The 24,255-nt window shown below is 43.0% G+C and overlaps 2 protein-coding genes and 2 long non-coding RNA genes across 9 annotated transcripts in view; 1 reads left to right on the forward strand and 3 right to left on the reverse strand.

Moving 5' to 3' along the window:
- Window positions 1-81: 81 nt before the first annotated feature.
- LOC144068598 (uncharacterized) lies at window positions 82-3,665 on the forward strand. Of its 5 annotated transcripts, none has more exons than XR_013298207.1 (7): window positions 82-243; window positions 1,963-2,143; window positions 2,220-2,293; window positions 2,395-2,917; window positions 3,092-3,243; window positions 3,337-3,459; window positions 3,540-3,665. It is a non-coding gene; the product is annotated as an uncharacterized LOC144068598 (long non-coding RNA). The 5 variants fall into 5 exon arrangements; XR_013298208.1 differs by having other exon boundaries at window positions 2,395-2,567; window positions 2,766-3,243; XR_013298209.1 differs by having other exon boundaries at window positions 2,220-2,314; window positions 2,395-3,243.
- On the reverse strand, window positions 1,709-3,515 carry LOC144068600 (uncharacterized). Its single transcript, XR_013298210.1, has 2 exons — window positions 3,374-3,515; window positions 1,709-2,312 (listed from the first exon to the last, which is right to left on the reverse strand). It is a non-coding gene; the product is annotated as an uncharacterized LOC144068600 (long non-coding RNA).
- Window positions 3,505-24,255, reverse strand: part of znhit3 (zinc finger, HIT-type containing 3) — an 81,720-nt gene continuing 60,969 nt past the window's right edge. Inside the window, exon 6 of the transcript XR_013298204.1 lies at window positions 3,505-3,514. The gene's annotated coding sequence lies outside the window, so the exon portion shown is untranslated. The remainder of the gene's footprint in view (window positions 3,515-24,255) is intronic.
- fam222ba (family with sequence similarity 222 member Ba) overlaps window positions 7,122-24,255 on the reverse strand; it is a 31,019-nt gene continuing 13,885 nt past the window's right edge. Inside the window, exons 3-6 of one of the 2 annotated variants that reach the window (XM_077593203.1) lie at window positions 23,799-23,925; window positions 18,202-18,284; window positions 14,847-14,974; window positions 7,122-11,528 (exon numbers count right to left, since the gene is read on the reverse strand). In XM_077593203.1, the coding sequence (XP_077449329.1) occupies window positions 9,802-11,528; window positions 14,847-14,928 (1,809 nt within the window). In that variant the 5' untranslated portion in view covers window positions 14,929-14,974; window positions 18,202-18,284; window positions 23,799-23,925 and the 3' untranslated portion in view covers window positions 7,122-9,801. The remainder of the gene's footprint in view (window positions 11,529-14,846; window positions 14,975-18,201; window positions 18,285-23,798; window positions 23,926-24,255) is intronic. The other variant, XM_077593205.1, reaches the window with a different exon arrangement.

Genomic DNA, 24,255 nt, shown 5'->3' on the forward strand with positions numbered 1-24,255 from the left:
TTCATTTCAAACTATTATGTATATAAATAAATAAAAAGTAGAGGGCGTTCCCTGAATTGACGTCACATTGGTGAGCCGGAAGTGAAACGGACCGGAAAAGACAATGCATGATCTAAACGGCCTAATTTGTGTCAGCTCCAACCAAGACACGTTTGTTAAAGGACATGAACAGAAAGAAGTCCACCAAGAAGTTGTTGTTTTTTACGTTGGCTGATTTTTGTGTACTCGATGCATGCCGAAAAGGTAAGAAATGCTCCCGTTTTCTACATTGCAAACTTCTATAAAGATATAGTAGTTGCACTTGCAGTCATGATATCTCCAAATCGAATTGCGTTTAGTGTTTTTTTAATCGTTTCAAAGATCGTACAAGGACAGAAAAGAAGACGACTCAATGATGACTTTTAAGGACAGAAAAGAAGACGGCTCAATGATGACTTTTGCAATTCGAAATTCCTTTATAGACCATTTGTCATAAAACGAAAATCCTACTTGTGGAAAGACACTCTGCAGTAATATTGGTGATATCTGACGACTTGATTTATTTATTTATTTTTGGTAATGACCATGTCTAGGAAAGCTTTTTTTTCTTCTTTAAAAAACGACATAGTATAGAAAGGCTTTTTTTTCTTTAAAAAACAACATCGTATAGTAAGGCTTTTTTTTCTTTTAAAAAACGACATAGTATAGTAAGGCTTTTTTTGAATAAAAACGACCATATATAGAAAGGCTTTTTTAAAATAAAAAACGACCATCTATAGTAAGGCTTTTTTCGTCAAAAGCGACATAGTATATATATAGTAAGGCTTTTTTTCAGTAAAAAATGACATAGTATATAAAGTAAGGCTTTTTTCGTAAAAAAAGACATAGTATATTAAGGCTTTTTATCTTAAAAAAAACGACATAGTATAGTAAGGCTTTTTTTCTTAAAAATGACTTAGTATAGTTAGGCTGTTTTTCTTTTAAAAAAATGACATAGTATAGTAAGGATTTTTTTCTTTAAAAACGACAGAGTATAGTAAAGCTTTTTTTATTTAAAAAAACGACAGTATAGTATGGCTTTTTTCTTAAAAAACGAAATAGGACAGTATAGTAAGGCTTTTTTTCTTCAAAAACGACATAGTATAGTAAGGCTTTTTTAAATTAAAAAAACAACGTAGTATAGTAAGGCTTTTTTTCTTAAAAACGAAATAGTATAGTAGGGCTTATTTCTTTAAAAAAACGACCATGTATAGTAAAGCGTTTTTCAAAAAAAAAAAAAAAGACCATGTATAGTAAGGCTTTTTTTCTTTAAAAAACGACCATGTAGAGTAAGGCATACTTTCTGATAAAAAAATGACCATTTATAGTAAGGCATGTTTTATTAAAAAACGACATAGTATAGTAAGGCCTTTTTTGTAAAAACATGACGCAATGTATAACAAGGTTTTATTCATAAAAAATAACATAGTATAGTAAGGCTTATTTCTTTAAAAAAACGACCATGTATAGTAAAGCGTTTTTCTTAAAAAAATGACCATGTATAGTAAGCCTTTTTTTCTTTAAAAAATGACCATGTATAGTAAGGCATATTTTCTTAAAAAATGACCATGTATAGTAAGGCTTTGTTTCTTTAAAAAAATGACCATTATAGTAAGGCATATTTTCTTAAAAAATGATCATGTATAGTAAGGCTTTTTTCGTAAAAACATGACACAATGTATGACAAGGCTTTATTCATAAAAAAGGCTTTTATTTATAAAAAAGACCATGTATAGTAAGGCTATTTTCTTTAAAAATACAAAAACCTGCATTGTGTGGCATTTGAGCAATAAGTCATATTTGACTTTATTGTATACTTAATGAATCTTGGCTTCTGGCTCATCCTCACAAGGCTCGTGTATGTACAAGATATTTGTTGAATGAAAGTTACAGCATGGAGGAAATGTTCCCCACAAGTTCACGCCTTGCCCTGTTTGTTGACAGACTTGTACCGGCGCCCCCCGGATTGCGCCTTCATCCAGGAGTCTCCGGCGCCCCCCGGATTGCGCCTTCATCCAGGAGTCTCCGGCACCCCAGTGAGCGGAGGCTGACATGGTCATGCTTTTGGACGGCTCCCGCAGATGCAGGCGGACGACTTTGCCGGATGGCAAATCCTCACTGATCTGTAAGTCCGATTGTCGTCGTCGCCGTCAACATCATAACTTTGGTCACGTGACCTTTATGTCATTCACGGCGTCCAGTCGGGAAGAGCTCGCTGACCGGCCGCAGGAGCAGTTGGGACAGATGCACGTCGCCACCGCCTTCGTCATGCCAGGTTGAAAACCGTGTCGCCCCTGTAAAGATATTAGCGTCGTAGGACAAAAATGTTGTCATCTTGGGCAGTGTTGAGAAATAATTGTCTTTGTTTCATGAAAGATGCATTGGACAACGTGGAAGAAGAGCAGGAGGAGAAGAATGGGGTGCACCTGACCGACCGACCGACAAGTCAAGGCCTGCTTGCCTCACCCCGTGACAGCCCTCCCATCTTCCCACTAAACTTCGACTGGCTTAGTATTTTCTGCAAGAGGGCGCTCGACTAATTTGGCTAAGTGAGCAAGCCGCCTCCCTACTCAGCATGGTCGTGTCCAATAAAACTTTTTGGGTGGCTTATTTGAAATCCTAGCAATAGCCAGTGTCTTTTGTTTTTTTTAGGCCAATTCTTTTAACTAATTTTGATGTAATGTTTAAATGTAAAAATTATTTTTTAAAGTTTTTTTTAGTAAAAGGTAATTAGTCTCATGTCGCAGGTGCCTCTCCCCGCCGAAGGCGGGGAGAGGCACCAAGAGTACGTCTGCGGGACGCGAACCAGCATCTGCTCGACGGTAGGCGCATGCTCTACTGTGTGTGGTAAAGGGCCCTCCCACCGTCCCACTAAACTTCGACCAGCTAAGTATTTTCGGTAAGAGGGCGCTCAAGGAATTTGGCTAAGTGTGCAAACCAATTCCCTAATAGTAGCCAGTGTCTTTTGATTTTTTTAGGCCAATTATTTTAACTAATTTTGATGTAATGATTAAATGTAAAATTTAATGTTTAAAGTTTTTTTTAGTAAAAGGTAATTATTCTTATGTCGCAGGTGCCTCTCCCCGCCGAAGGCGGGGAGAGGCACCAAGAGTACGTCTGCGGGACGCGAACCAGCCTCCACTCGGCGGTAGGCGCATACTCCACTGTGTGCGCCAAGGGGCCCACCCACACACCCACTAAACTTGGACAGGCCAAGTATTTTCGGTAGGAGGGCGCACGACTCAAATGACTATGTGTATAAGCCACCGCCCTAAAAAGTATGGTCCTGCCCACTCGATTTTTATTTGACCTGAAAAGTGACAAGTTGGAGGAGGCGGGAAATCCAACCGATTACCTATTGTATGGCAAGTTTGTGCTCTCCTATTGAGGCCAAGTCAGCCACCTGGTGAAATCGACATCCTACGTCACCGCCATCCGCAGGTGAGTCTAAGAAAAACAAAAAAGAAATATTTTCTGCACAGCAACATGAATGTCTTTTAAACTTACTTTTTTGTCTTCAGGTGTCCGTCCTCGCTCTCCACAGTTTGGGAAACCTTTTCGTGTGAAGACTGTCCATCCCACAAGTCATCCATTTTTGCCTTTGTCACTAATCTGAAAAAATAAAAATAAAAGTTGACAGCAAAGTATCTCTAGTTCTATTATGTGACCTTGACTTTGATTTATAAGAAATATTTTTTTTCATTCTAAAAAGTTTTTTATGGCTATGCACACGCACTATGATCGCTGCAACAAGGCGAGATCACATACCGAGCCAATACGAAGGCGACCGGTCGGGGCGGCGCTTCATCCACAAGGTGGTCCCAAACCTACTCCATCCTGTCAGAGAGACCACAAGAAAAAAGCCTTACTATACATGGTCATTTTTTAAAGAAAAAAGCCTTACTATGTCATTTTTTAAAGAAAAAAAGCCTTACTATGTCATTTTTTAAGAAAAAAAGCCTTACTATACTATGTCGTTTTTAAAGAAAAAAAGCCTTACTATACTACGTTGTTTTTTTAAAGAAAAAAAGCCTTACTATACTGTCATTTTTTTTATAAATAAAGCCTTGTTTATAAATAATGCCTTCATTTTTTAACGGAAAAAAAGCCTTACTATACTATGTCGTTTTTAAGAAAAAGCCGTACTATACCATGTCGTTTTTAAAGAAGAAAAGCCTTACTATACTATGTCGTTTTTAAAGAAAAAAAGCCTTACTATACTACGTTGTTTTTTTAAAGAAAAAAAGCCTTACTATACTGTCATTTTTTTATAAATAAAGCCTTGTTTATAAATAATGCCTTCATTTTTTAACGGAAAAAAAGCCTTACTATACTATGTCGTTTTTAAGAAAAAAGCCGTACTATACATGTCGTTTTTAAAGAAGAAAAGCCTTACTATACTATGTCGTTTTTTTAAGAAAAAAAGCCTTACTATATATACTATGTTGTTTTTTAAAGAAAAAAGCTTCACTATACTATGTCATTTTTTAAAGAAAAAAGCCTAACTATACTATGTCGTTTTTAAGAAAAAAAAAAAAAGCTTTACTATACAATGTCGTTTTTTTAAGAAAAAAGCCTTACTATACTATGTCATTTTTAGGAAAAAAAGCCTTACTATACTATGTCGTTTTTTAAAGAAATAAGCCTTACTATATTATTTTGTTCTTTATGAAAAAAAGCCTTACTATACCGTGTCGTTTTTTAAAAAGAAAAAAGCCTTACTATACTGTCATTTTTTACGAAAAAAAACCCTTACTATATATACTATGTCGTTTAAAAAAAGCCTTACTATACTATGTCGTTTTTTAAGAAATAAGCCTTACTATACTATTTCGTTTTTAAATTAAAAAAAAACCTTACTATACATACTATGTCAGTTTTTTTTTTAAAAGCCTTACTATACTATGTCATTTTTTTACGAAAAAAAAGCCTTACTATATATACTATGTCGTTTTTGACGAAAAAAGCCTTGCTATACATGGTCGTTTTTTATTTTAAAAACGCCTTTCTATCCATGGTCGTTTTTATATTAAAAAAAAGCCTTACTATACATGGTCGTTTTTATTCACAAAAGCCTTTCTATACTATGTCGTTTTTTTTAAGAAAAAAAAGGTTTACTATACTATGTCTTTTATGAAAAAAAAGCCTTACTATACATGGTCATTACCAAAAATAAATAAATAAATCAAGTCGTCAGATATCACCAATATTACTGGAGAGTGTCTTTCCACAATTAGGATTTTCGTTTTATGACAAATGGTCTATAAAGGAATTTCAAATTGGAAAAGTCATCATTGAGCCGTCTTCTTTAATGTCCTTGTGCGATCTTTGAAACGATTAAAAAACACTAAACGCAATTCGATTTGGAGATATTATGACTGCAAGTGCAACTACTATATCTTTATAGAAGCTTGCAATGTAGAAAATGGGAGCATTTCTTACCTTTTCGGTCGGCATGCGTCGAGTACACAAAAATCAGCCAACGTAAAAAACAACAACTTGTTGGTGGACTTTTGTTCATGTCCTTTAACAAACGTGTCTTGGTTGGAGCTGACACAAATTAGGCCGTTTAGATCCTGCGATTAAAAACCTGAAAAGACGTTTACAAACAAAACAAAGCATACAGGTCAACGAAAACCCTTTTTTTCCATTGTCTTTTCCGGTCCGTTTCACTTCCGGCTCACCAATGTGACGTCAATAGGGAACGCCCTCGACTTTTTTTTGATATAATAGTTTGAAATGAAAGTCTAGTCTTATGGGATGCTACGCCTTTATATCAATTCAAAAGCCTTTATTGTCATCATACAGAGCTGTGTATAATGAACTAAGTCTTTATTTTAATGAAAAAAATGTACTGAACAACATAGTGTAGTGATCAGTCAAACACCAGGATTTGAACCCCAGCTGCCCACATGGCAGTCAGGTGAACAAACCTCTACACCATGCAGTGATCACACTTAACTCTGTCATTATTGGAAAGTGTTGACTACACATATATAGAAATATTCAAGGGAAAATGTTTCCCAACCAGGATTTGAACCACACCTTCCCACATGGCAGTCAGGTGAACAAACCTCTATGCCATGAAGTGACCACAATTTACCCAGTGATTATTGGAAGGTCTTGACTACACATGGTTGTTTCTATTGAAGGGAAAAATGATTCTCAACTGGGATTCGAACCCCAGCTGCCTACATTGCAGTCAGGTGAACAAACCTCTACACTATGCAGTGATCACACTTAACTCTGTCATTATTGGAAAGTGTTGACTACACATATATAGAAATATTCAAGGGAAAATGTTTCCCAACCGGGATTTGAACCACACCTTCCCGCATGGCAGTCAGGTGAACAAACCTCTACACCATGAAGTTGCCTCACTCTACATTGTCATTATTGGAAAGTCTTGACTACACATGGTTGTTTCTATTGAAGGGAAAAATGATTCCGAACTGGGATTCGAACCCCAACTGCCTAGATGGCAGTCAGGTGAGTGAACCTCTACCCCATGAAGTGGCCACATCTTACCTTGTCGTTTTTGGAAACCCTTGAGTACACACGGTTGCTTCGATTTAAGGGAAAATGAGTCGAACCGCACTTGCCCGCATGGCAGTCAGGCAAATGAACCTCTGCATCACAGTGCAACCTAGGCTGAAAGCATTGAAAGGAAGCTAACAGACGATTCGGAATATTTTAACAAGTATTGATGGACAAAATATAATATATGATTCAAATATTTCTTAGGCCAACAGAGAAGGCCTTGAAGGCCCTGACGGCACACCACTGATATAGTACATATAAAACCAGGACATACTTTTAACAGAATTAAAAAAACGTCTTCATTTCCAATTCTTTCCACAGGGGGAAGCTGGCAAGGTTTATTTGCAGGGAGCAGAAGAGGACGCCAATCCACGGAGATGAGCAACCTTGCAGTGTGAGAACACTCATTAGTAAATTTCACTTGTTTTTAGCCTGTAAAATTGCTTGTTTTGGTGCCTGCACATCATTTTTTTTAACAAGTCCAGTGTGGCATGCCTGTACCTAAGTGTGTGCAATATACTTAAGGATGAAGCATTGAGTCCACACAGCAACTCAGACCCATATGAAAGCATAAATTAGAATTTTATTTTATTATTACAATATTACAAAAAGAGTAGCACAACTCTCACCCTCGCTTCTTATCTGTTTTGAAAGATGACAAAACATGGGTGATGGACTGTCTTCCTTTTCACAGCTGTAGAACAGAAAGGGGGACGGGACTCCAATCATGAACAGGGTGTTCCAAAAAAAGTTGGACCCCATTTCGTAGGCCAATCAATTTCACTATTGTCTTTGGAATGACCTCAAATTTTTCACAGTTTGTGTGGAAACGTTTCTAGTTTTTGTGTGTAACGTTTGGCATTTTTATCTTTTCAGGTTAAGAAATGCCGTTCAACTCAATGAAAACTCTGCACTAAACAGGTCATAGTTTGGTTTTGCTAAACATGCTCGTCATACAACATGCTTGTGTTACGACGAAAATTTCGATCGAGTATTTCGCTCGCAATACCATTAAAACTCCGATATGGGACGAAGCCAGGTGGCCATGACATGAGAGGCTGTTTATCATTGTAGCGCACCGTCTTTTTTTGCCGCATCTCTTTCGTGTATAACTACTATATCTACGAGGACTGAACGATTTATTCAGACGAGTTTCGACCAGGAAACGCACAACGCGCATGCGAGGGCAAAAAGGTGCCAAGTCCTAATTTGTTTTGTAGTTGGTTTCTACACAAGATGTAAAAAAATTGAGGTCATTCCAACGAAAAATGTCAAAATTATTGGCCTACGAAATGGGGTCAATTATTTTGGAACACCCCATATTATAGTCAACTTAGAGCTGGGCGATATGGCATGAAAATTAAAAACTCAGTTTTGACTTGTCCCATAAAGGGTATAAAAAAAAATGAAATGTCAAACAAAAGTAATGTAAATAAAGTGCAAACCTCTGTGTTATATACCATTTTGTTTTCTCTCCTATTTGTGCTGTCAGCCCCCGAATACAAACCAATACAACCAAATTTTTTGTGTAAGGATCTAGTGAATAAATGCTTGTGAGAACAAACCCTCAAATTATTTTTTTTAAATGATTCAGAACTCTATTTATCGCCCAGGCCTAAGTTAACTGCAAAATTGAAATTTGGGGAGATGTTACAGCTCAGCAATGGCACATTGCTAAATGATACTGGATAATTAATCACTCCTTTTCTCGCTTCTCATAACAAATCTACTAAGGAATTACTCTGTCTAGTCAATACAATTCAAATCAAATAAAAAGACCCGAAAGGTCAAAAGAAACAATAATGCCGTGTCTGTGTATTCTTAGCATCGTCCTTCTGGTGATTTGGGGTTTTCACTAAAACCATGCTTGAGGAAAAGTCCAAGGACCAAAAAATTAAGGCTTTTTAAGGGGTTGGCCAGTTAATAAAAGAACCAAAAAAAAAAGGGTTTCATTGTGAGCGCGTGCACGTACGCACCGCAACACTCACGCAATCATTAAAGTTTAAATGTTACAGTAGTCTAGTAGGTAAGCCAGTGTACAATAAAATAAAACAATGCGTTTGCTGTTGAACGTAAAAAGTCATCTTTGTTTCCGTCCGTATCTTGCAAGTGATCAATTTGGTCTTCACATCAGAATCAGTAGCAACCACACTTTTGCTCGGGATCAAACCGCCTTTCGTCGCATCCCGAGCCACATTAGTCACATGATGTACTCGCATCAATTGTATCGCCTTTTACAACAAAAAAAACTAAAAATCACCTCCACATTCAAGTAATACATTTGTCATGGCTCTGGAAAAACGCAGCGGGGGGAAAAAAAAAAGCAAAATGGCACGTGTCCCCCACGCGGCGCTCGACGTGGACGGCCGGAGGAAGCTTTTAAATCCGACGCGGTTCCGAACGGCGTGGGCTCGCCGTCCGCGCCGGTTGGAAATCACGTCGAGTGCAGTAGAAAGTCAGCGCTTGGCCCATTTTTTTTAAACGCACTTTCCGCTCCTAACGTTTCACAAGCTTGTCACCGAAGTCTTTCCGGTTCGGACCGGTTCGGCCTTCGGAGATTTGAATACACCTGAATGGGTTGCAGCATTTGAAGCGGGCAGAGAAGATGGCCACGGCGACACGTAAAGTCTCCCTGCTGGGTCCTTGCTACGTACAAACAACCTGATTGCGTTTGTTTCGACGCGGCGGCAAGGAATCAAGTTTCGATAGTCCTATTATACAAATAAATAGTTACATCTGAAAATAGTAAAAGCTCTGCGTACATACACTCGCGCGCTCCTCAAACAAGATTATTACGTACCCCGCCAAAAAAAAGTCTTTCCAATGTCGGATACCAGAAGTTCCTTCCGGCAGACGTCGCGAGGAATTTCCTTTTTATTTGATAAACCCTTAGTAAAGTGTGTGTTGGGGAGCTTGGGGGGCTTAATAAAAACCAAAACACAGGATCTGTGGCGATCCAGGCACACTCATGTATGGCGGGGCGAAAAAAAAGCAGGAATGACAGACAGTAGAATGGGAACGGGAATCCTAAACGTTCCGGGTAGAAGCAAAACAAAAAATAATTGATCACTTGCAAGATTTGTCCAACAAAACAAAACTACTGTTCTTCATGAATTAAATATATTCATTTACCCTCTTTAAGATCTGGAGTTTTGTCAAGTTATCGTGTGTTTTCTTAAGACTAAACAAAGGTTGTTTTTATTTTTTTTTGATAACTTGTGGAGAGAGACAAGGCCATATAGCTTATCTGTACCCTGGATGCTGCAAGAGAGCGCCCCTACCATCCTCGAGCTCGGGCCCCACCCCGCTCACGGGGGGCCTGTGCATCTTGCCTATTAAGGCCAGATTCTGATCGCGGAAATAGGGCGTCTGGAAGTCCCCGCCCATGTAATCTGCGCTTTGCATCAGATTTGTTTGGGCAGAGGAGCTGGCCAGTAGCCTGTAATGGGGAGCCCCCGGGGGCCCGCAGTCCAGCGCGCCGCCGCAGACCCCCGGGCCCGCCCCGTGGAATGGCACGGCTACGTCCTGAGAGCCGGAGCTGTCGCCGTTGGGCGTGGAGAGGACGCCGCCGTTGTTCCAAACGTGCGATTGGAAGTAGTGACCGTTGGGGTAGTGGGCCACGGGGCCCGTCATGCCGTTGTGGTTGACGTTGACGGGCGGGGAGGGCGTGGCCTTTTCCAGAAGGGGCTTGCCCATGTACGGCCGCCCGGCGTCGGCGGGGTAGCCCATTCCCTTGAAGGGGAAGGGGGCTTCCCTGGAGGGTCGCTTGCAACCGTTGGGGAGGTGCGGCACGGGACCCAGCGGGTGCTGACTCCAAGGGCGCATCTTGTGTTGCAGCTGCTGATTGGCTTTGGCGCGGAGATGATGATGATGATGATGATGCTGCTGAGGGTGGGGCTGTTGCTGCTCCAGATCCGCGTGGTTGCAAGGCAAGTGGTTCATGGTGGCGCTGGCTAAAGGTAAAGGGTGGGCTCCCGCCGGGACGGTGGCGGCTTTGTCTTGAGGCCCCAGGACGCAGCTGTGTTGCGGGAACGCCACGGCGGGGTTGTTGTGGTGGTTGTGCGCCGACACCCTGGAGCAAGCGCTGATGAGCAGGTTGCGACTGATGGGGCTGGGGTTGGCGATCTGGCCCTCGCACACCGAGGCCGAGCCGGCGCCCTGGGCCGCCCGGGCCTGGCAGAAGCGGTTGATCTGGTGCACGATGGCGCTCAGGTCCGGCTGCTGCCGGCTCTGGTGCAGCCCCGAGGCCATGGGGAGCGGAATGCTTGAGGTAGAGACGGTCACGTTGGGCGGCGCCTCGCCATCCGGCGGCTTCCTGCCGCCCTGCTGGAGGTGCTGCTGTTGCTGTTGCTGCTGCTGCTGCTGTAGCAGCACGGCCGCCGCCACCGCCGCCGCCGCCGAGGGCGCCTGCGGGTGGCTCAGCGGCTGGGACACAGTCTGCAGTCTGGGCAGGCCCTGAGAATGCTGGGCCATGGAGAGGGGGTGTCGCAGGCTCTGCTGTTGAGCCAGCGGCATCTGCAGAGTCTGAGGGGCCTCCCGTCCACTCGGGGCCAAGTTCTGCTGAGGACGGGGAAGCTCGGGTAGAGTCGGGTGAGGGTGAGGGTGGTTTAAAGTGCTGGTCGAAGCCGCGTGGTAAGGTCCGCCGCTCAGGTGGTTCATGATGACTTCGGGGTGCAGGCGAGCCCGGCCGCCGGCAAAGTCTTTCAGGACTCCCTTGACGGCGGCGGGCCCCTTGACGATGGCCAGGAGGCCGGTCTTGCCGTTGGCCTGAGAGGAAGGGTAAGGGCTGTAGCGCTGGCCCGACGTGTCCAGACCGTTGACGGTACGCCGGACGTGATTCCGTTGCGGAACCTTGACGCTGTTGGGGAAGATTTTTATGGTGAGGGGGTTGTTGGCTATTTTCTTAGCATAGGCGTCCAATTCTGCAGGGGTTGGGAACGGAGTGGATCTCATCCTTTGCGTGGTGTCCCCTGGGAGAGAAACAAAAACAAAACAAAAATCAACGCAATTTCGGATAATTCCTTGCTAGATTCTGATTCGTGCTGCTAACGGTCAACGAGCTACGATCCATCTTGTTTGCTTGCTCCTCGCGACGCGGTGGCAGTCGTGTAATCAGACGGTCTCCCATCCGCGGGGAGACTTTGCCGCCTCCATTTGTTACACCTGCTTAAGCATCCGGGCTAAATTTAACCTCTCCGTGTGACGTTTGCTGAACTTGATGGGCTTTGTACGTGACGGAGTGTGAAGGTGGTTCAACTATTAGCCTGCTTTAAATTGATTTCAAGTAAAAGGGAGAACGCAGAGGAGCTTGCCCTCCGTTTTGTCCTAAAGTGCCATTTTATTAACATGGCATGCCAGGTTAATTGTTCCATATATCCATCTGGGAATTGTCTTTTTTTGTGGGGAAACCTTTAAAAAATATACGGCCGATCTAAAACTCAATATCAGGGCCCGAGGCGGCTATATTTAGAGTATCAGCATCGGGGCATCCCTAGCCACAGTATATGACATATTGGTTCAAGGAAGAGCAAAGATATAGTTTATTTCTCCCCGAAACAGCTTTTAGTGTCGTTCTTTCCTTGTCTCTTTCAAAGAGGAAAGAGTGTATTTTCAAGTAAACGTCAGAACCGGATCTATCGACAGCTACCGCCTCTCTCTCTCTCGATTGCCTCGGTGATTGGACACTTGAGAACACTCGCCAAGATGGTACAATAGGATGAATCAATCCATCGGGCAGAACAGACTTGCTTGCAAGGCTACCATTTTATATTCTCATTGTCAAAGTTGATGGAAGCAAGCAAGACTCATATTGTCATATTAATTTCAATGTCAAGTGGTCCAATCGGTGCATCGTGGTGGAACGACGCCAGGTCACGACATTCTGTCTGAACACTGCAGTGAAAACTTAAGTGTTAAGATCAGCTGTTCGAAAATGTCCCGTGGCAAATTGGACATTTCTGACCGTCAAGTGGGTCGCCGATTTGTTTTGTAAGAATTTATGAGCGCTACGCATCATTTCGCTGTGAAATGTTGGGTAATTGAGACAGAAAATGTCGTCAACTTGGAAGAAAAGGCGAGAAGACTCGGAGGAAATCCATTATCCAGAATCCCTGTTAGACCAGGGTGAAAAAAAGGCTGCTCTGTAGATTGTGTGCTGGAAAATGTTGCTGATTAGCATTTCAGCCTTCACCTCAAACCGGGATTAATTGAAGGGCTTAAAGTATCAAGGGAGGGTTAATGAGGATATGAGTGAAGTATGTAGGCGGCTGCTGGTGGCGATGGGCGCATCATCTCAGATCTCCAGCTAAGCACGTTCTCCAACGGAGGGGCTACTTTGGCCTTGTATTAATTACCCGGTTGTTGGCACACAAGTGCGCAGTCAGCAGGCTCTCATTAGGTTTTTTTTTAAAGAAATATTGAACTTACTGTTGTTATTAAACATGTTTTATGCGGCGGGAGGTTGGGGGTGCTTCTGGAAATTGCAAAATTCCAATCAGAAGCAGGAACATTGAAGCGTCAGACTGTTGCGTTCGAGGCCGTCATCTGGTAGGAGGCGAACGAACCCCCGAGATAAATAGATCAGCTGCTCCGGCCTTGCGTCTGACAGCAACCTGCTAGTCGTAACTTTTAAACGACGTCTCTTATGCGCAAACTAAGCTGCGGCAAAGCGGCCTGCTCCGGAGCTTTAGGTAAAAATAGAGCGAGGGGAAAGTGGCAAAGGTTTCTGCGGCACTCAGCTACTATTCAAAGCTATTCAAATGTCCTTTCCCAATACCATATTTCAAGGGTGTCAAACTCGGATTGGTTCGCGAGCCGCATTAACGTCAACTCGATTTCACGTGGGACGGACCATTTTAGATATAATATTTAGATTTTTTTTATATAAATGGATTAAAAGAACTGGATTGAAAGCCCTGAATATTCAGTTTTTTTATAGATCTAAAAAAATGTTTATTTTTGTTTTTTAAAAATATATTTTTAGATGTTACAAAATGATTTTTGAACTAAAAACTGAAAAAAATGGATTAAAAAATGACAACTATTGATTTAAAAGGGGGAAAATCAGGACGTTTAATATACATCTATATTCTTCATTTTAATTTGATCCTAAAACAGAAAGTCAGCACTCATGATTTACTTTCCCGGGCCACATAAAATGATGCGGCGGGCCAGATTTGGCCCCCGGGCCGCCACTTTGACACCTGTGCCATATTTCTTTTTGGACTGCCACAGCTTACCAGAAATTGGTGAATTTGCTTTGTTGCTATTATTGTTACTAATGATGGATAGTCCTGCTTAAATTCATTGGTTGCCATTGACATTGTTGGAGGTTCAATTCATTTTGACTGAGATGCTTTTTTCTGTTCATAGGCGGGTCATTTACAAAACTTTTTTAGTGACTGTGATGATTCTGGAGGTATTTTGAGGACAGTTCCTGCACATTCCTTGAATTTGCATCTTATAGTACAGTAATTCAAAAACTGAAGTATAAAGATTTTGATTTATAGGAGCTCCTCATATCTTTAATTCATGGGCTGTCATTGACGTTCGTTCATTCGCTGCCACTCAAATGTTTCGGATGTCTAGTAGTGATAAACTCATTTCCAGACTTTGGATTTTTGTTGTTAAGAGCCACACGATCGGACGTCTATCACCATCAATACCGCTGAACCGAAAACGCGTGAAAACAGTAGCGGCGATGGATGGCGAGAACGTGTCACAAGCCTGCCTGAGCCAGGCAACAGACGCCGGCACTTAGCAGACTCCCCCCCCCATGCTTGCTGATCTCCCATGGGGTTGGCTGATTACTGGGATTCTGAAATTACAGTCCTGATGAGCTGGAGCATTTTACAACGGGGTGAAAAAAAAGAAAAGAAAAAAAAACGCTCTAGAAATGGGTCACGTCGAGTTCTCACTGAAGGGAAAGAAGGAATAGAGGGACTTTTTAGGATTGAATGGATCACAGCATGAGCTGTAATCTGTGTCTGACAAGTGACTGATTTATGTGGGTGATTAGAAAAGCATGCCGCATGACGACGGGCTCTTTCTGATGACGTTGACGCGCATGAAAACACAGGTGACAAACTGCATTTTGCAGGTCTTTGAAGAATGACTGAAAGTTAGACGCTTGTCTTTTTCCTGACTTGCCATCATTTAAAAATCTGAGTGGCGTGCAAATTCATCGCGGTCTCCACTTTAACGGGAATGGAACGAGAACTAAACCATTTCTAGAGGAATGGCGGCAGACATCCAATTCAAATTTGACGGAGGGGGTCATCACGACTTACATTTCTGAAGTCCAGTGTTCATCTGCGTGTGGGGGAGAAGCTGGAGGGGGAGCTCACCTGGCCCTGGCAGACAGGCCAGCATTTCACACAGACACTAATGCAACATGGGCCACACGCTTCTCCTCACACTGTCAAGAAAGAAAGAAAGAAAAAGGAAAAAGGAGGTTACTGTGGGTTGCTTAGCAATACACAAGCGGTGCCAATTCAAGCAACTCAACTCCACGGGTAGACGCCTTAAGAAGTCTGTCCAATTACACGCTGATTGCTACCTGGAGCATCGGGTCATGTGACATTTGACGCCGCTAACCACTTGACTCAACGAGGATCGGCGTCCAATGGCAGACCGGTTGACGGTACACGGTCGATTGGTCGCCGGTCTTTTGGTCGCCCGGAAGGTAAGTGATAATTACCATTTAAATGGTTGCTCAAATTCCCTAAATACAAACTGCGAATTAATATTTAGTCATACTTAATGCCCTAGTAATTATTAGGCTAAAGAAAAGCTCCAAATTTCCCGGACTTTTATTGTTTTTTGTTGGAGAACTTGTTAGGGAAACTGCTCATGGCCATTGTTGGCTTTTATTGATGCGTAGACCGTGTTGTTTTACCTTGTTTTGTCGCCAGTCTTTTGGTCGCCGGTCTTTTGGTCACCTGTTGTCGCGGTCGGGGCGACCAAAAGACCGCGACCAAAAGACGGCGACCAAAAGACCGGCGACCAATCGACCGCACACGCTGGTTGACGTCCCATACTCGGGAAATGTATTAAGAAAATGATAATATCCAAATGTCCCCGTTTGAATAGAGCTACGGCAACATTGATTCCTGTTCCCAAAGCGCTCATCGCGGGAGGGCGCCGGAGCCCATCCCAGCTAACTACGGGCTCCATGAATAACGAGGACAGCTTTAATGAATGGCTGCCATTCTGCGCAATAACCCCGACGCAATGGACGGGCAGAAAAGAAACATTAGCCGCGCTCCACTTGTCTTACTGCTGGATTCTCAACTAACACAGATGCTTGCTTAATCAGCACTAAAGAAGAGTCAGGAAGCAAATGAAGTCTAAAGAGTTGATGCCCTCTCTTTTTACGGCGTGACATCAGCCGAGTGTAGCGAGCGTGCCGAGACAAACAATCTACCAGGGAGGCAATTACCCACAAAACAACCTTGGCGTGCCGCCGAAGGCTTAAAAGGTGTCTCTGCCCCCCTGCGGGGAAAAGAGACGAGCCCGGGGAAGGGTGACAAAGTGAGACGGAGAGGTGGAAGGATAGAAAGGGCAGGTGGCAGCTTTGGGGAAGGGCGCATTTGGCTTAAAAAAAAAAGCAGTCGCGCGAAAGGTCAGGACGACAGCTCATTTAAATCTTCCCGGCGAGAGGAGGGGAAAAACAAGTCTTAATGAAGCTGCCGCTTCCACGCCGACATCTGAGGGTGTCGCACCTCGGGGTGCCGCCAGGGCACGGGGGCAGAGTGGCGGAGAGGCTGGATTGGTGCACCGAGTAACGCGGCGCTCCGGGGCAGGGCACCTTTTCTGTTTGCCCGGCTTTCCGCCTTCTGATTTACGGGCCAGTCCGCCATATGGCAGCAATCCTCGCTCTCGATTCGCTGTGTCACCACGCGTTAACCGTAATTGCTCTGATATGTTACTCTTTCTTTCCGCTCGGCCTCGGACCGAGTTCAGGTACACGGCGCGTGGATGTCAGCGGACAGGAGAGGATTCCCAGCTCCCGTTCGTCAAGGTGCCGAGATTTCACATAAAGATAACGACGGCAATCTCTCGGGCGGGTGGAGAGAAAACCACATATCAAATCCGGCGCCGCCTCGCAAAACCGAAAACGGCGACGAGCCGCTTTGACGGACGTCGCGAGGAATAAAACGACGGGGTAAGCCGGCACCGTCTGTTAAGAGAAGGCGCAGACGGCGCAAGTGAGAAACGGCCGACGGGGGCGCGAGTCCGCCCCCTCCCCGCCTCCCCCCACGGCGCTCCTGAATGTCAGAAAACGCTGCAGTGGGGAGTGCGGCGGCAAAGGTCAGCCTATGGTAATGCCCCAGCTGACACTCCAGCTCGCGCAAGAAGCGCAAAAACCCACCGGCGGTATCGGCGCCGCTGTCACGGCAACTAGTACGTCTGGCCATGTCACGAATCCGCCCAGCCGCCCCGCCACGGTCGGCTTTGAAACGGCTTTAGTTTTACTGCCGCCTGTCAAGGGCAAGCTGGCGGTGCAAAGATAGCGTGACATCTGATCGCCGCAACGCAATAAACAAAGAAATAATGGAGGAGCTGCCGGTGGTCGTCGGCATTGGCTGAGAGCTTCTTCTCGTTCCAAATTGCCCCCTGACCACCAGGTAGGGGGTTCTTTCGTGAACGGACGTTTGGTCGCCGGACGTTTGGTCGCCCGGACCCAAACAACCGGCGACCAAAAGTCCGGCGACAAAACAAGGTAAAACAACACGGTCTACGCATCAATAAAAGCCAACAATGGCCATGAGCAGTTTCCCTAACAAGTTCTCCAACAAAAAAAACAATAAAAGTCCGGGAAATTTGGAGCTTTTCTTTAGCCTAATAATTAATAGGGCATTAAGTATGACTAAATAATAATTCACAGTTTGTATTTAGGGAATTTGAGCAATGATTTAAGTGGTAATTATCAATAACCTTCCGGGCGACCAAACGTCCGGCGACCAAACTGCCGAGTACCGGGTTCTTTAGGGTCCGAAGCCTTCGGACGTCAGCCCCTCCACCAGATGGGGCGGTTTAGAAGCCTTTGTGACGCAGACGCACAACTCGCATCGAGCCAACTAAGCGTGAATTGGTTGGGTGGAGTTTAGCCAGGCATTTCTCGCTATCAGCCCCGCGCAGACTGTCGACTCGGGGTTCTCCGAGTATTTTTTGGGGGGGGGGGGGGGGGGGGTTTGTGGCTCGGCAAGTGGCCATCGGCTACTTACAGAGAAACATAAACATTGTGCGAATCAGAGTGAGGCCCGCATGTTCAATAATGCCAAAACAACAACAAAGAAAAGCTGGAGCTGTGGATGCTGCGTCAAATTGTTCCCATGAAACCTGACCTATATTGCATTTTATTTTACCCATAGAAGAAAAAAAAAGCTTATTATGAGAGGTGCAGTAATGAAAAAAGAGAAACTAGGGTAATCCCTCGATTATCACGTCTTCGCTTATCACCATTTTTTCCTGCAATCAATTATAATTAAAAAAAAAAAAATCAATATATATTTAAAGTTCATGAAAATGTGGAACCACTTTTGCTACTGGGACTTAGCACTGAATTTAAAAAAAAAGTTATAATATTGCGGCCATGTCTGGTCTACATTAACCACGATTAAAAAAAATCAATTTCCATACTTTAAACAGTCTCTGCCAGCCTCCCTGTCCGAATGGATTGGACATCTAGCACCGTCAACTGCGAGTTCAATCCAGCAGCATTCCTACAAAAAGATTAAAAAAATAGCATTTTAAGCGCGGCTAAATAAATAGATGAAAACACAAGAATGAGAGCATATCATTGGAGCAATATTTGCAGCTTTCCACGCCAATTAAACGCAAAAGCAATTAGGAGTGCTGCGTCACCCTGTTTTTTTTCTTCCAAGGCTTATGCTAACCACTGCTAGAGAGGAGAAGAGAGAAGAGTGGTGGGGAAAAACAGACGGATGCTACTTTAATTGCATGTTTACCCCCAGGTCATAGGTCTGAAATAGAACTAGAAGAAAAAAAAAACTACTTCAATGCAACTTTCAGTGTGTTGATTTTCGCAGAGAGAAAAATGACGGTACTCTTCTTGTGAAAAAGGAGTAAAGAAAGAAAAGGAGCAGACGGAAGCGCCCCTCCCTCCCTCCCTCCCTCGCTTGAACTTTGCTAAAGCATTCTGTCAAAAGAAAGGGAAAAGAGATTGGGCTCTTGAGCATGTTAACGAGAAATGAAAACATCAATATGACCTTGCTCGCTCGGGCATTTCCAAACAACGGCGCTTGTGAAGAATTTATGGGCACGACGGCTAGAAGGCCGCGGCGACGTGAGGCTGTAACAAAGTTTCATTAATCGGGAAAAAGTCTTGCTTTGGAAGATTCCTGAACTTTCGGGGTCATTCGGGATGACTTTTTGCTTTTGAAAGAGACCCTTTGGACTTGTGAAATCCTAAACTTGTTGATAAACGTGCAAACAGAAGAGGAGCAATTGGACACGGAACATCGATGGAGAAGCTGCGAAAGAAATGATGATGTTAAGGCATTGAAAGAGCAAACAACTGCACAACGTAGCCGTTTGATGAGGAACTAACAACAAAAAGTACTGCCTCTTTCACTGTTGAATTGGATGATATTAGGGAAGTCCTAAATCCAATCACGTGATCAGAAATTGGGGTCTGATGGCGTCATTTTTAGATGAGAATCGGATAAAAACAGATCCGCTTTCATTTTTTTTCAAAGCTACAAAATAATCATTACAACACCAACAGAAACAGGGAACGCGGCAATTAACGTACAAAGATATTCTTAATAAACTCTCTTTGTATTGGATTGCTAATGTTGCTGTGGTCAAAGGAGCAAATTTGAAGCTAGTGCAGACCAGGCCATTCATTATAGAACCATTAACCTGCTCGATGGATACACCAGGACAGCCAATGGAGATGCTCTCTTCACGAGAAGCCACTTAAGAAGCCCCACTAGTGTTCTAAAAATGTACAAGGAAGAAGAAAGTATGCTCAGTCGCATCATCCAACCAAGGTCAACCCACGTTTGGTGCAAGACCCCCCAAGCCCTGGAGAAAGAAAAAGAAAAAGCAAAGCTAACAGACATTCCATTTGTAGCCTGGAAGCCCAAACATTGGAAAGTGGGAGTCTCGTTTGGATGTAAACAATGAAAATGGTTATCAGTGGGAAAAAAATGTGCACGTGCTTATGTCTTTTCAGAGTGGCCAATAGATATATGAATGAATACTACAAGTTTTTGAAATCATTTGTCGAAATAATATAAAGTATATTTTTTGGGAAGTTGTATTTGGCGGTTAAAATGCATTAACAATGGGAAAGAAAAATATATTCAAGACATTCTGCAATTTATTGGCATTACTTTAGTTCATCAACATTGAATATTTTTAAAGCCTTTATAGGGCAAGTGACAGATTTCAGCAATTAAAAAAAGACGTAATATAGTACATCTCAATGATAATTATATAAATTTAATGGTGAAATACATTATGAACGGTTTAATTAATTTCCCCTTTTCAGCAATATAGGGTGTGTCCACAAAATGCAAAACGTGAGCATGTATGAACCAAATTTCAGCTTTTGCAAGCCTTAATGGTGCCTTCATTTAGGAGAAGTCACATTTCCAACGATTGGCCTCTCCCGCCCGCAATTTGACATTTTCAAGCGTCTCCAAATCAAATGTTCCAAGACCTTCATGTAATAGCCTATTAAAATCCCCAAATCTCAGACTCCCACGGACGCCAGATAGTGGAAGAACACGGAAATGAATGCTGCTGCTGCTGCAAGATGATTTGTTATCTTGAAGAATTTTCCACCTTGTGGTAGCGAGCGAGCAGATCTCCCGAGATTAAGATGACACACGTGTGCGTTATTGCTGCTTTCATCTTCTTGGTGATGCAGTCAGATCATAATGCAGATTAAATGGCTTGAACATTTCATGTCAAGATTATGTTAGGAATTTTGTTTTTATAGGTAACTGGTGATATTTCGCAAATAAATGCAAACAAAATATAGATATATACACCGGGTCGCGTGATTTTTTTTAAAAAATCTGGGTGAAACAATTTGTTCTACTTTCAGTCAGTAAAAAGGTGAAATGTTAACCTTTAGCTTTTAATAACCAAAGAGTCTAAGAGTCTAACCCAGGGGTAGGGAACCTATGGCTCAGGAGCCATATGTGGCTCTTTCCATGGGTGCATATGGCTCTCCACTAACCTGTGAGGTAAAATAGGTAAATCACTGGTGAGAAAGCGGAGTCCCGAACGCACTAATAGAGCGTCACTGAGGCGTTGACACTACCTCTACCACCACTTTAATCATAATTTTGTTTTTTATTACTCTTCTGCATGCATGATATCATTGATAATGATTTATTAGCAGCATAACAATGTTGTCAAGAGAATTTGGAGACTTTTTGTACTTCAAAAGTGGTGAAATGACCAAAAAATAAATCACACATTTTCATGTATTTTCACTTTTCAATTCTGAGAATGGCTCTCAAAAAAATAACATTAGAAAATAGGAATTGTTTATGGCTCTCTCTGTCAAAAAGGTTCCCTAGCCCTGGTCTAACCTAAGGTTTCCTTGACTGAAAATGGCTTGCATTTGAAGAGTTAATGATTGCAATTGGAAGTTCGAATAGCCCTTTTGCTCAACTCTTTTATTCCTACTTCAATGTTATCATTACACACCGTATCCAAGAGTCATAGCAGACAACAATGAGCTGAGTCACATGGTATCAGATGCCAGACTTTGCCGGGTTCGGGGCACGGTAAGAGTGTGCTCACAACAACACGGACGAACGAACGAACGAACGAACAGATGTTACGCCGCCTTGAGTATCTCAATGTGCGGGAGCAAGAATCTGCGTGATATAATCGCGACACTTCAGACACGTGTTTTAAAAACCTGTTTACAACTTTGACGCGCTTTTACGAACTGCATAATCGCAGTGCAGGCACAAGGTCAACATCTCAAATATACGACCATGCAGGAGCGCCAAATTCGATTCTTCACATACGAGAATATTCTTCCTCGCTTCTAAGGGGAAATCATTACCCACGAATTGGCAATTTCTGTCCGAAACAACGTGGAAAATACGGCCTAGAACTTTAGAAGTAATACCTCTCGTAAAGGTTCCAAAAGGTGTCGCCCTAAAAACTTTACAACCCCTTCAAAAGAGCCATTTTATAACAGCACAGTGACAAGGAAAAAGCTGTCAATCTTTTCCTGGCGGCAGAGGGATGCGAAATTGGAACTATTTTAATTTGTTTGCATGTTGTGTGCCTCCTCACATATGGATCATCTTGCTCATATAGAGCACTTCAGGCAAATGAAAGACTTCAGTAACAAATTAAGGCTCCAATTAAAAGGAAAACTAGCTAGATTCACAGTGGGATTGTGTATTTTGCTTGGCACAAATCCAAAAGCAGAACGGCCGTACACCACCGCTGGCCCATCTACCATTTCCCATCTATCCAGGTGTTCTCACGGCTTACGTCTCAGCTTGGAGTGCTCCATAAACAAAAGTGTATCAATGCAGCTGTTTCCACAAATCTCTCTCCCACACAGGCACAGAGACAAATGCCTCACGCACAGCCTCTATTTCTAGTTCTTTCCTACTGACGTACTGCTTATTTAACACAAAACGATGCCCTGTCCAGTCACAAGTACCATATTACTATTAGTGACGATGGTGAGTCTACGGGCTATTTAAAATGATCCCGAATAGGGCTTAAAGTCTTGCAATTACGAGTTTTATACATTAACACACGTGTCAAAGTGGTGGCCCGGGGGCCAAATCTGGCCCGCTGCATCATTTTGTGTGGCCGGGAAAGTAAATCATGAGTGCCGACTTTCTGTTTTAGGATCAAATTAAAATGAAGAGTAGATGTATATTAAATTTCCTGATTTTCTCCCCTTTAAATCCATAATTTTCATTTTTTAATCCATTTTTTCTGTGTTTTTAGTTCAAAAATCATTTTGTAAAATCTAAAACTATATTTAAAAAAGCTAAAATAAACATTGTTTTAGATCTATAAAAAACGGAATATTCAGGGCTTTTAATCCAGTTCTTTTAATTCATTTAGACAAAAAACATCTAAATATTATATCTAAAATGGTCCATGTGAAATCAAGTTGACGTTAAAGCGGCCCGCAAACCAACCCGAGTCTGACATTCTTGCATGGATAGATTATGATTATGTAACGGTTTGCCTCTGCATGGTGGAAACCTAAGTTAAAGATTCCGGCATCTGACTCACTGGAAAACATTAGTCGAGCCTCGTTCGACTCTATTGTGCAAAATGGAATATGAAATTGAATGTGGGTCAGAGGAAGAGCCAAGTCCGGGGAGGTTTTACCATACTCGGAAGAATCATGGGCTCCAATAACATGGGATCTAAGGAGACTAATGAATGCTAAATATCTTACATTTATGTCTGTCGAGGATAGGGATTGACAAAGTGGTTGCCACAGCAAAGAAAACTAAAGGGATAAAAATGTCTACCTTCCGCTACAGCGCCTCCGGTAACTGACGCTGTCTTCCTGGCCAACAGCTAAAATGGGATTAAAAGTGTGTTTTGTGCTTTTTGGTTTATTTTCCCAAGAAAAAGACTCCAGCTTGTGGCCCAGTGAAGTCCAATCAATTAAATTCAGTAAAGCCTCCCCTGAGGTAACAGTGGGAATTTAATGCACAAAAACCTCTCTTTGTGTTAGCCTGACAGAGGGACATTTATTAGGCCTCCCTTGAACAAGCCACTCTCCACTCGCCGTGCAGTTAAATTGTCGTTTAACGGCGAACACGTCGAGTGGATTTTGTTTGGAGGACCGTACCGTGCAAACGGATTTTGCTACACTGGGAACTGCAACCGCAAAAAAACTAGCAAGCCTTCCACTTCCACGCTGATTAAAAATCCTCCACCGTTCAATAGATGCCGATCTGCCTCCTTCCCGGGCCTACGTAAGGTGGGGAAGGTCAAGCGCCTCCGTGGCAGCTCTGACATTCTGTCTAGCCCGCGGCCAATTCCGGCCTCCTCACACGTGGAATAAAGTCGGTGTTTCTAGTCGCCAATCGTAGGACATTTGCGGTTCTCTCGTCCAATTGGTTTGCGGGTGCATTTTGGCCGTTGGCTCTTCCTCCGACGCACGCCGTTCGGGGGCATCGGGCAACGGTCAGCCAACCTATGACTCTTCGGAAAGGCAGGCAAACACGGGGAAAGCATGGCAAACATCTCACCTCTGTGTCTGCATGGGAACATCTGGTCCTCTAAGGGCCCTCAGTCTGTTGAACTATGGGCCCACACAAGCGCTCAGTTGTGTACTTCTGTTGTCATGACGCCAGAATGATGACTTCTTCATAAGCACTATAGCCAGAAGGGAGAAAAAAAATACATAAAAATCAGCTACGAATCACAGCAATAGTTTTCTAATAGTTTATCTTTGAGAATGGTCAAACGTTCTTTCGCCGTCAACCCTCCCACTTCAAACGGATTGGACGACTGAAAGACTTTTTAAATTGAATTGACATCCATCGCTATAAAAGACTTCAATTTGACCATGTCGTATGACTATGATGTACAATACGAGGTCGGACTATGACCTTGTTATCTTTTTGGACGATATGGAAGAGGCCAAACGCATAAATCTTCAATACCGGATCAATACGCTCATCCAGTCAAAGTACTACTACTACT

This window comes from Stigmatopora argus, chromosome 22 (genome assembly GCF_051989625.1).
Source record: "Stigmatopora argus isolate UIUO_Sarg chromosome 22, RoL_Sarg_1.0, whole genome shotgun sequence".
NCBI lineage: Eukaryota > Metazoa > Chordata > Actinopteri > Syngnathiformes > Syngnathidae > Stigmatopora > Stigmatopora argus.